This window comes from Manihot esculenta, chromosome 9 (assembly GCF_001659605.2).
Source record: "Manihot esculenta cultivar AM560-2 chromosome 9, M.esculenta_v8, whole genome shotgun sequence".
In the NCBI taxonomy this organism is placed as follows: domain Eukaryota; kingdom Viridiplantae; phylum Streptophyta; class Magnoliopsida; order Malpighiales; family Euphorbiaceae; genus Manihot; species Manihot esculenta.
The window spans coordinates 13,419,396-13,430,103 of record NC_035169.2 but is presented as its reverse complement, the minus strand read 5'-3'; the positions used below and the strand labels follow the sequence as shown (position 1 = coordinate 13,430,103).

The 10,708-nt window shown below is 37.6% G+C and overlaps 1 protein-coding gene across 3 annotated transcripts; it reads right to left on the bottom strand.

Moving 5' to 3' along the window:
• Positions 1 to 5,646: 5,646 nt before the first annotated feature.
• Positions 5,647 to 10,186, bottom strand: LOC122724701 (1,4-alpha-glucan-branching enzyme 3, chloroplastic/amyloplastic-like). 3 transcript variants are annotated; one of them, XM_043960465.1, is made up of 13 exons: positions 10,108 to 10,186; positions 9,534 to 9,660; positions 9,339 to 9,446; positions 9,061 to 9,245; positions 8,834 to 8,905; positions 8,586 to 8,699; positions 8,179 to 8,260; positions 7,933 to 8,043; positions 7,462 to 7,542; positions 7,120 to 7,224; positions 6,783 to 6,868; positions 6,633 to 6,687; positions 5,647 to 6,083 (listed from the first exon to the last, which is right to left on the bottom strand). In XM_043960465.1, exons 6-13 carry the CDS (start codon positions 8,651 to 8,653, stop codon positions 6,069 to 6,071), a joined length of 603 nt encoding a protein of 200 aa, XP_043816400.1. In that variant the 5' UTR covers positions 8,654 to 8,699; positions 8,834 to 8,905; positions 9,061 to 9,245; positions 9,339 to 9,446; positions 9,534 to 9,660; positions 10,108 to 10,186; the 3' UTR covers positions 5,647 to 6,068. The 3 variants fall into 3 exon arrangements, with proteins under 3 accessions (XP_043816400.1, XP_043816398.1, XP_043816399.1); XM_043960463.1 differs by having other exon boundaries at positions 8,179 to 8,256; XM_043960464.1 differs by having other exon boundaries at positions 8,179 to 8,256; positions 9,534 to 9,628; positions 10,108 to 10,166.
• Between the last annotated feature and the right edge of the window lie 522 nt (positions 10,187 to 10,708).

The following is a 10,708-nucleotide window of genomic DNA, read 5'->3' as shown; positions in this document are numbered from 1 at the left end:
ATTTTGTTAATCGCACGACAATCAACACACATGCGCATTGTTCCGTCTTTCTTTGGAACCAATGAAACAGGTACTGCGCATGGACTAAGGCTCTCCCTGATATGTCCCTTAGCTAGCAACTCATCAACTTGCTTTTGCAATTCCTTCGTCTCCTTAGGATTGCTACGGTAAGCTGGACGGTTTGGAATCTGAGCTCCAGGAACAAAATCGATTTGATGTTCTATTCCCCTAATGGGTGGCAACCCAGATGGCACCTCCTCAGGAAATACATCCGCAAAGTACTGCAATAACTTAGAAAAAGAACTAGGCAATTCAACAGTAGGGTTAGTCTCAATCATAAAATTGGAACTAAAACGCAATATAATCAAAGCTCTCTTCCCTAAGTATGCTTTCTTCAACTCTCTCTCTTTACAATAAAAGGAAGACTTGCTGAATTCTTCACTCTTCTCACTCAGCTCTCCTTTTACCTCTACACTCACTAATGTTTTCTCTCCTGCACATCTCTCATTTTTATCCTTTCCTGTGCAGTCACTCTCCTTTGGGCCTGTAATACCCGGCTAGACTCCGGTATCGGAATTCCTACCGTCCGGTGGAATCTCGGATGTCGGAGACCCCTAGAAGGGTAAAACCATGTTTTTATAAAATGTTGTAATGTATTTTATGGTTTTAATCAAGTAAGAAATGAGTTTTTGCATGAAAATAGTCTTGGAGGAAGACCCAGGTTCGGCCGCCGAACCTCAAGTTCGGCCGCCGAACATGCATACGCTTCGGGAGTGCTTTAGGCCCCCGATGGCATAAGTGAGGGAAGTCCAGGTTCGGCCGCCGAACCTTATGTTCGGCCGCCAAACATGGCATGCATGCGGAGGCACGTTCGGCTCCCGAATGTGGCCTGGCCAGCCACCTATAAAGGGGTCCCTTAGCCGAAAACGGGCGAGTTTTTCTCCCCATTTTCGGCCAAGGTGAGCTCTCCGCCGTCCCTCACTGATCTTGAGTTTCTTCCTTCCATTCTTCATGATTTTTATGAGTTTTCACCTTTGTTTTGAAGATTTTTAAGTATAAAGCAAGTTTTGGAGCTTTGAGGTTCAAGAAGCTCAATCTCTCCCATCTCCGAGCTAGGGTCGTTTTCCTCTCGATCTTCAAGAGGTAAGGGTCGATCTTGAGCTCACTATATGTTTTAAACAAGTTTTATGCAAGTTTATGGAGTAGACATGCATGTTTAGGTTATTTTGAGTTTATGGGTTTAATGTGTGTTTATGAGCAATGTGGGTATGTTTAATGTGTTGTAGTTGGGGTTTAGGCTAGTTGAGACCCCTAGGAGCTTGTATGCTTGATTGTGTATGATTGGGATTGTTGTAGAATAGGTTTTTGCATGTTTGAAAGGTTTGGGAGGCGTTTGTGCGTGTTAGAGCTGAGTTTCTGCCACTTTGGAGAAACTCAGGTTCGGCCGCCGAACCCGCTTGTGGAGGCAGCCTTCGGCTGCCGAAGCCTGCCCCCGAAAGAGGACTTTCGTCTCTGTCTGGGAGTTTCGGCTGCCGAAGGTGCCGCCGAACCTGCCTGACTTTAGGCTCTGGAGGGACTTTCGGCCGCCGAACCTGCCGCCGAAAGTGCCCTGTTCAGCCTTCCTTTGCATGCTTCCCATGGATGTTTTAAGGTGTTTTAAGGGGGTTTTTGGGGGATGTTTTAGAGTCATGTTCTAGTATGTTTGGTCCCTCATATGAGTCCACCTTTGTAGGTTCGGACCCGAGGAACCGGGGACCCCAGCAGTGACAGCTGCTTCAGAGTCTTGTCAGAGTCAGCCAGAGGTGAGTAGAATAAACTCTTACGTTTTAAATAAATGAAAAACTTTAGCATGAATCATGCATCATGAATGCCATGTGATATCCTAGGTTGCTTGCATTAGAATTCACGAATATGTTGCATTGCATATCTTGATGTTGATGTGGATGGATATTGGATGACCCATTGGTCCTCAGTATGATGATACATGATATGATATGATATGGAAGTCCAGGTGTGGCCTGCACTACGCCCCCGGCACAGTTGGACATGTATGTTATGAGATATGTAAGAGAAAGACCAGGTGTGGCCTGCACTACGCCCCTGGCACAGTTGGACTATGTAGAGGACCCTTGGTGACAAGTCCATCCTTGATGTGATATGGTTGTGATGTGATGCATTACATGATAGCATGTGTTTTAATTGTTATTATTATTCTGCTCACTGGGCTCTTGTAGCTCACCCCTTTCCCCTTATCCCCCAGGTTTGCAGGTACAGGGTAGACCAGGAGGTCAGCAGGAGTAAAGTCTGTTTTTATGTAATAGTTAGAAGTTGTGGACATGATGAAATTGTAATGTAATGTTTTATGTAGTCATGATATGTAAAATGATATTGAGGATTAGAGGTTGTGCTTGACCCTATGTGTATGGTATTCCTTTTTAATGCATGATCACTATTATTATTGATGAGATGCGTAATCAAGCTTAATGTATGTTTTTGATACCCCATTGGAGCATGTGATGAGGGCTCTAGTGTGAGGTTTATGGTTATGTTAGTGTGCATGCACAGGTTAAGCTTGATTTACGAAAGAAAAAGTTTACATGTTTATGTATTTGTATGATCATGTATGGGAATACACAGGTTTACAGGTTGTATGTCAGGCTTGCTACGGGTCCCGGCGGCCTTAAGCCGATCTGGATCCTAGCCCCGGTAGCGGTCCGATTTTCGGATCGTTACAGGGCCATTCGAAACTTTCTTTTTACTACTGGTCTCTTTTCCCTCATTCTTTTTACTTGTCTCACCTCCCTTACCCAATTTAGCAGATTGTTGTAATTTCACTTGATCTGCATATACATCTTTAGGAGATAATGGTACAAGTATATGTTTTACACTGAGGAACGTAAAAGAAAACCTATTACTATACCCATCATGAATGACACGCCTATCAAATTGCCATGGTCTACCCAACAAAATATGTCCAGCCTGCATGGGTACAATATCACAAGTAACCTCATCCACATACTTGCCAACAGAAAATGAAACTTTACATTGCTTGGTTACCTTTGCTTCGCCACTATCATTCAACCACTGAAGTCTGTAAGGATTAGGGTGTTTAATAGTTTCTAGTCCTAATTTATCAACTAAAATAGTACTAGCACAATTAACTTAACTACCCGAATCTATTATCATGCTACAGACTTTACCACCTACCAAACAACGAGTGTGAAAGATGTTTTCACGCTGTTCAAGTCCTTATTCTTTAATACAAACATTTAAAGTACGCAATATTACTAAGGACTTTCCCTGAACAGGATACTCTTCTATCTCTATATTATAACAATCTTCTAAAGGTGGTATTTCATCAGAATCAGAATCAGTTTCGGAGACTATCTCATCTCCCCTCACTATCATGGCACGTTTATTAACACACTCATTAGTATAATGCCCACGCACTTTACATTTAAAGCACTGAATATCTCTAGTTTTATTTGATTTAGGGGCTGATTCATTTTTACCATGAGAGTTGGATGTTTCCTTGGAAGGTAACATGCCTTTTTGAGTTGAAGACTTATCAAACCTTTTAGGATCAGGCTTGGTGTTCCATTTGGAACCCCATTTGCTGTTGGAGTTTTGAGCAGCCCTGTTGCTCCCCCATCTATTTCGGCCTCTTTGTCTTTCCACCTTAATTGCAATGTTCACCAAGTATTCCAAATCAACATATAGTTGTGAATCAACCACATCAGCAATCTCCTTGTTAAGACCACCAAAGAAACGAGCCATAGTCTGGTCTTCCTCCTCCACTATGTTTGCTTTGATCAGGAGCAACTCCATCTCCTTATGATACTCATCAACAGACTTTGATCCCTGAGTTAATCTTTGCAACTGATGATGGAGATCTCTATGGTAATAAGTAGGCACATATTTCTTCCTCATGATTCGCTTCATCTCGTCCCAATTAGCAATGGGTAACTCTCCATTCATTCTCTTAGATTTCACAAGCTCATCCCACCATATTAGTGCATAATCTGAAAATTCAAGGGCAGCAAGTTTTACCTTTTTATCGTCGGAATAGTTTTGACAGTTAAAAACCATCTCCACTTTACGCTCCCACTCTAAATAGGCATCAATATTAGCCTTACCATTGAAGCTTGGAATCTTCATCTTTATGGAGTTCATACTGTTATCTACATATGGTACATGATCATTGAACCTTCTGGCTCGGAAAGGGGCTGATTGTGCCTCATTTTCCTCTTCATAGGATGGATCGTGTGTATCATCATCCCTCTGAATGGACTTGCCCTTTGAAGATCTAAGGTTGTCCTCAAGGTTATCCATTCTCGAATTTAGCTTCTAAAAGCTATCCATGAAAGCTTTATATATATATTTAAGATCAAATGTAGGGTCAGAAGTATCACCAGTATTATGCCTAGACATTATAGAAAAAATTCATAATTCTCTCAACTCACGTGTTTAATTTTCAAGCACTCACTTGGTATCTCAAAAGTGCACTTCATAATAAAGACTCAATAAGCCAAGCTTGTATAATTCAAATAATAAGGAAAGCAAGGAAAGACCTAAGAAGAAAAGATAGGAAACAACACTAGATGAAACTAACCAAAATGAACAAATGGATTGATTTAGCACACAAAAGTTAAATTTCATGTACTAAGTGTAATTAAATGTTCAACAATGTGCAATTTGTCAAACTAAATGTAAGGAACCAACAGATAGAAAGACACCAAATTGACAAACTAAGAAATAAAAATTGACAAGACGGATGTGCTTAACACGAAGTTTTCCCTAAGCATGCAATCCTAGGTTAACTGATATTAATATTGACTCAACAAAAATAATTCAAAGCAAGCAAATAAAATAGACACTTAAAACAGCAAGTATTAAGTACAACTGTTTTATGAAAATACTACCCAAATTTGCCCTAAACCTACCCCAAACATCACTACAAAAAAACAGTGATTTAGCGACCAAAATTTTGGTCGCTAAAAGGCAGAATTTGGTCGCTATTATGAAATAGCGACCATTTAGCGACCAAAATGAAATGGTCGGTGTTTGGCCAGTCGCTAAATTTTTTGCGACAATCTGGAAATTGGTCGCTAAAATAGCGACTAATCAGCGACCATTTTTTGGTCGCTAATTTGGTGTCATGGCAAATTAGGTATTAAAAATATTAGTAGCTGTATGGAAGTAAAGTGGTCGTTCAATTTTGGTTGCTAAATGGTCGCTGTTTTGGTCGCTAATTTGGTCGCTATTTCGTTGTTATTTAATCACCTCAGGGGAGAGCATTTAATCGCCTCAGGGGAGAGCATTTAATCGCTATGTGGAAGTAAATTGGTCGTTAAATTTTGATCGCGAAATGGTCGCTATTTTGGTCGCTATTTTGGTCGCTAATTTGATCGCTATTTCGTTGTTATTTGATCGCCTCAGGGAAGAATATTTAATCGCTATTTCGTTGCAAATTAATAGTAAAATAAAAAAAATATTTGTTATTTAATTTGCTTTTGTGACTGATTAGTCACTAATAAATGCATTTAAATCTGATTCATATCATTTTTCCAATAAATTCATAAACCTGCTATAATATCAATATGTACACACACACATTCCAATACATAAAACATCAAAGACAATATATACACATCAACTTCATTTCATAATTCTGCAATCTAATAGTTCAAAACATTATTATAGTTCAACACTAAGAAACTTAAAATATCTCAAAATACATAATGGATTCAAATAGTATCAAATACATATCATAAAATATACCTTTATGCTTCCCTTATTCTGTATTATACACAGTTATATTTTTTAATGCGGTCTAACCAGTTCCTAATTGGTACACAACAAAGCGTTCCAAGTGCCAGAGGCACACTACATCTATTGTAAAAGAACGAGTCCAGCAAGCAACGGATAAGCATCTCTTCAAGTACAAAAATTTTTGCCATCTGGAAGTTACTTTAATATACAGAGTCATCCGGCCAGAATATCACTGCATCACTCCCAATCAGCATCAAAGAAACCAGCATCTTTCATTTATGAATAGTATACATTCTTCAGATGCAAATCACCTGTCACAAATAAATAAAATATAATATCAGCTAACATTTTCAACACCTCCACTTGGGTATACCAGTTTCTACTATATGCTACTACGATTCTAATATAGCAGCATAAGGGCACAAACCATATCACATCAACTGAGAAGTCCTGAAACTTGTTACATGCCACCCATGATTGCAAATGGCATAAGATTCTACCCAAAATATTAAAATATATTTGAATATAAAAAAAGATAATGAAAAATTAATAATACTACTACGTGTTTTAAGTGTTTAAGTGTTTAACTTGCAAGCAACGTGTATGTATGCTGTATTTGCACATGAGTGGACTGTATAGGGACAGGTGCAAGCAAAATGTTGCCTCTTTTACAAGACAAACACATGGACGATAGCAGAGAAGTTTGGTTCTGATCCTAGATGGTCTCAGGTTGCAACAAGCAACAACATTGGCTTCAAATAAAACATAGGGTCCAGACAACAGCATTCCATGATGAGAAAGCACTACTGCTCTCGAGATGTAAACAGCTTGAAAAATGCAAAATTTAAATAATTACTGACCTGGGCAGTCCTACAAGGCAGGAACACTTCCAAAGAGTTTCTGAGGCCATCAACTCTGTCAGTACAGATAGGTGAGATCCAGATAACTATAAAGAAAATCAGCAAATATATAATGTAGAGAACAAGTTTCTATATGGGGAAAGATACTGCCTTTTGTTGATGGTTCTTTGAAGATACTGGTCAACCTTTATAAGCCCGTGGCCTCCATACTTCTTCTCGTCTGTATTTAGTACGATCTGTGCCATTACAAATAACACTCAAATTTAACTATAGGATGCGTGTGAGATAGGATGATAAGCCTCTTTGAGGATCAGTAATCTCCAAATTGAATTGAAATGCAAAGAGAATTGCATGTATATGGCACGACCAGTATAAATTACATAAGCTTGAACATGATGTCTCAGCTTTTGTGAAACTTGCTGCCAAATGGGCACCAAATTCTTGCCATTAAATACAGTAGAGGACACGGAATCAAACTAGAACTTACTTGATACTCTCCTGCTTCTTCTACACCCACACTGTATCTTTCATATGCATTGGTTGGATGAAAGTTGAATACAAAGAGAAGAGGACCTCTTATGTAAGATATTACCTGAATAGCAAAAAGTATCTTTGTTGATGACATTACCATCCATGAAAAACTAATGTAGAAGAATGCCTATAGCAATCAAACAGAACTTCTAAGTAACTACCTACCCAGATTAGTATTGGTCAAACATTACTTGCTCAGTTTGGAAAAATAACACCTACATGAAAAGGCCAAGTTTTTTTTTTAGAGCGACTAGCATCTGTCTTTCAAAGTAATTATGTTAAGGATGTATTGCAATACCATGGAAGTATCATTCACGTGGTGAATGCTTGGCAAACCCCTTGAAAGCACCCTTTGATTTTCATCCAACTTCATCAGATCCTGGAATATTAGAAGAAGTTAGTTTTCTGCCAAAGCAATCTAAGTATTGTTGTTCAATAGCCAACATGATTACATAAATTCAAGAAAGATCTTGTTTACTATCAAGATCAAGATAAAAAACACGCATAGTGCAAAATAACAAGGAAATATGACCTTCCAAATGCAAGCATACAGCAGTTCGGCGTTGATACTTGATTGTGAATACACAGCAGCATTAATTGCAGGCAAAATTAATTCTATAATCAAATTGCATAAAACACTATATACACTTCCAGCATTCTAAAACTACAACAGTTTTCCGAATCACTTCCAAAAGGATTAGAATATTAGATCCACTGCATGTAAATGCATTGACAATAAGAATGTAACATTAAGTGCTTAAAAATTAACCTTATCAAAAGAGAACAAATTGCGATGCACATCTTCATTTTCCAACAGATCCCAACAACGGTTAGCAAGTGAATATGAGAAGTTGTTGCTAGGCATCGGGAACTCTACCCTCTAACATAAGAAGATTATTAGCCACAATAAATTAAAATAAATAAATAAATAAAGGATGTGAAAGCAATACAACCTTATTCTTAGCCATAGAAAATATTTAAAAAGGAAACTATTGAAAAAGAAAAAGAAACTTACTTTCGGATGCCCAAATTCATTGCCCATGAAATTGAGGTAAGCACCACCACCAATCGTAAAAGTGATCATTCTGATCATCTGGCTTAACAAGAAACTAATTTAGAAACTATAATGCAAATAATCAATGGAGACTTCTTTTTCTTAAAAAATGTGCTAATGATTCTTCATGCAGTCTAACTTAAAAACTTGCATATACTTGATAGAGAGAAACAAAAAAGAAAATGTGCTCTATGAAGATTTCAAAAGGAAAGTGGAATTTGATTCAGGAAAGACACTATTATTTTGACATCCAAAAATAGGTTTTTCTACATTTCAGTGCCAGGGAAATAAAAAAAAACAGCTTAATTTTCAGAAATGCATCAAAAGCATGAGGCACAGGCAAAGATATGAGAGTGAATGATGCTTACTTTGTATAGGGCACATCCCTTAAACAATGATTCTTTAGAGGCAGGAGATTCAGGAGAATGGTTCTCATATTCACTAAACATTATCTCTGCAAATGACTGCCCTCCAGATATAGACTGGCATACAAAATGCGTTGGAAGGATGCAGTTATCAAGTAAATATGTAACAATAAAATCTCAAACGAAATTTTTTCTATGCTACTACAAACTGTTTTTTTTTCTATTGTAAAAAGATTCAAGTGGACAATTACTTGGTTGTGATTTTCAGGATATAAAAGCATCTTTTCTGCATATTGTTTGTTTCCCATTAATGTACTGACAATCTGCAGCATGAAAGTACACATGGTAAACATAGGAATAATGAATAGAAAAAGTTTCCTTTTTATGAGCAAATAAAATATTTGTTGATGGATCATTATTAATAATTAAAAAACAAAAATCTAATGATGAAAGGTTTGGTTATAATCAATAATAAAACCTTGCTCATGCTCCACTCGTCATTCGGAACATCCTTGAGCAAAGAGGAACATCCTTGAGCAGGCTCTCATTTCTGTTAAAAATTTCCTTCAACAATGTGGTTAAATCAGTTGCTGCCTCTTCATCAGTTTTCACAAATAAATTTGATTCGTCCACAAAACTGAATCCTGTACCAACTGGATTATCCTATTTCCAAGAAAATAATAATTAAAATAGAATGCAAAATTATGATAAGATCAGCTTCATAAGAATCAGTTAAAAAATTGGAAGAGTAATTACCACAAACAGGAGATCAGCCATTCTTAGCCATGTTGAATTTCTTGGCTTTAGATTAACATCCAGTGGCCCAATCTCTTCAAAATTCCCTAAACCAACACCTGATGCTCCCTTTTTAAATTCACCAACAAAAACAAATAAAAACTCAACACATTTAAGCAAGAACAATTAATAAAATTGCTAAATATTTATACTTACTGGTCCACCCTGCAACCAAAGAATGATTGGCCATGGCTTGGAGCTAATTTCAACTCTGTAAGGACTTCTATATAGCCACCAAAACATGTGTGCTTCTGTTCAATTCACACATTTTTCATTAAAATTTCTGTTTCAAATCATAAAAAAAAAGAGTAAGTATTAAGAAAAGTTCGGCAATTTTCCTTCCTATGTTTTCTAAAACATAGCATAAGAGTAATCATGAAGCCAGATGTATTAGAAAGTTCGGCAAAGTTTGAAATTCCGAAGACACATTTACAACAGCTCTATATATGTACATACTGATAGTGGCTTATATTGCAAATGTAAGAGCTGTTTCTGCAGAAATCATAATCCTAAAGCTACATGTTAGAAACAACCTCATCACCCATTACAATGCAGTCATTAACTTCTCAAAAATCCTAATTTCACATAATTCTTGGAATCACAATCTTTCAAAACATTTATATAAAAAAAAATCAAATATAACTTCTAAATTTAAGAAATAGAAAAAAAAATCAAAGGAATAAAAGTGATAAAGTAAATATTCAAATTTACAAACCAAGGATTCACTTACAGAGTTAAGGAGAGAGAAGCAATAGAAATCTCAGAGAGAAAGCGAAGGAGCGAGCGAGAGAGACCGAGAGAGACCGAGCGAGAGCGAGAGAGACCGAGCTAGAGCGAGAGAGACCGAGCTAGAGCGAGCGAGAGAGACCGAGCTAGAGCGAGCGAGAGAGACCGAGCGAGAGAGACCGAGCGAGAGAAAGCGAGCGAGAGCGAGCGAGAGAGAGCGAGACCGAGCGAGAGAGAGCGAGCGAGAGAGAGAGAGCAGGGAGGAGAGGAGAAGGGGGAGAGAGAGCACAAGTGAGTTAGAGTAAGGGAGAGGGATGTCGGTCAATAGGAAGTGAGTAAGGGAAGAATTGTCGGTCGATCGGCACAATGAGTGAGGGAAAGGGCTGTCGGCAGTAAGGGTGAGTGAGGAAAGTGGCTGTTGGCAGTAAGGAGAGTGAGTGAGGTATGCAATGTGACAATGTGATTTTAGAATTAGGGTTTCAATATAAAATTGTATTTTTTAAAATTAACTTAATATAATAGATAATAATAATTTAAATTGAGTAGAATTAATAATAATAACTTAATTAGATATACATATACACGATAAAGATATATAATAATAA

Excerpts from the sequence above, each read along its gene's own strand:
- LOC122724701 (XM_043960463.1), bottom strand. Across the intron at positions 8,257-8,585 it reads AGGGATGTGCCCTATACAAA|ATGATCAGAATGATCACTTT; the intron begins GTAAGCATCATT and ends TTGTTAAGCCAG. Across the intron at positions 6,869-7,119 it reads AAGAAGCAGGAGAGTATCAA|ATCGTACTAAATACAGACGA; the intron begins GTAAGTTCTAGT and ends GTAATGGCACAG.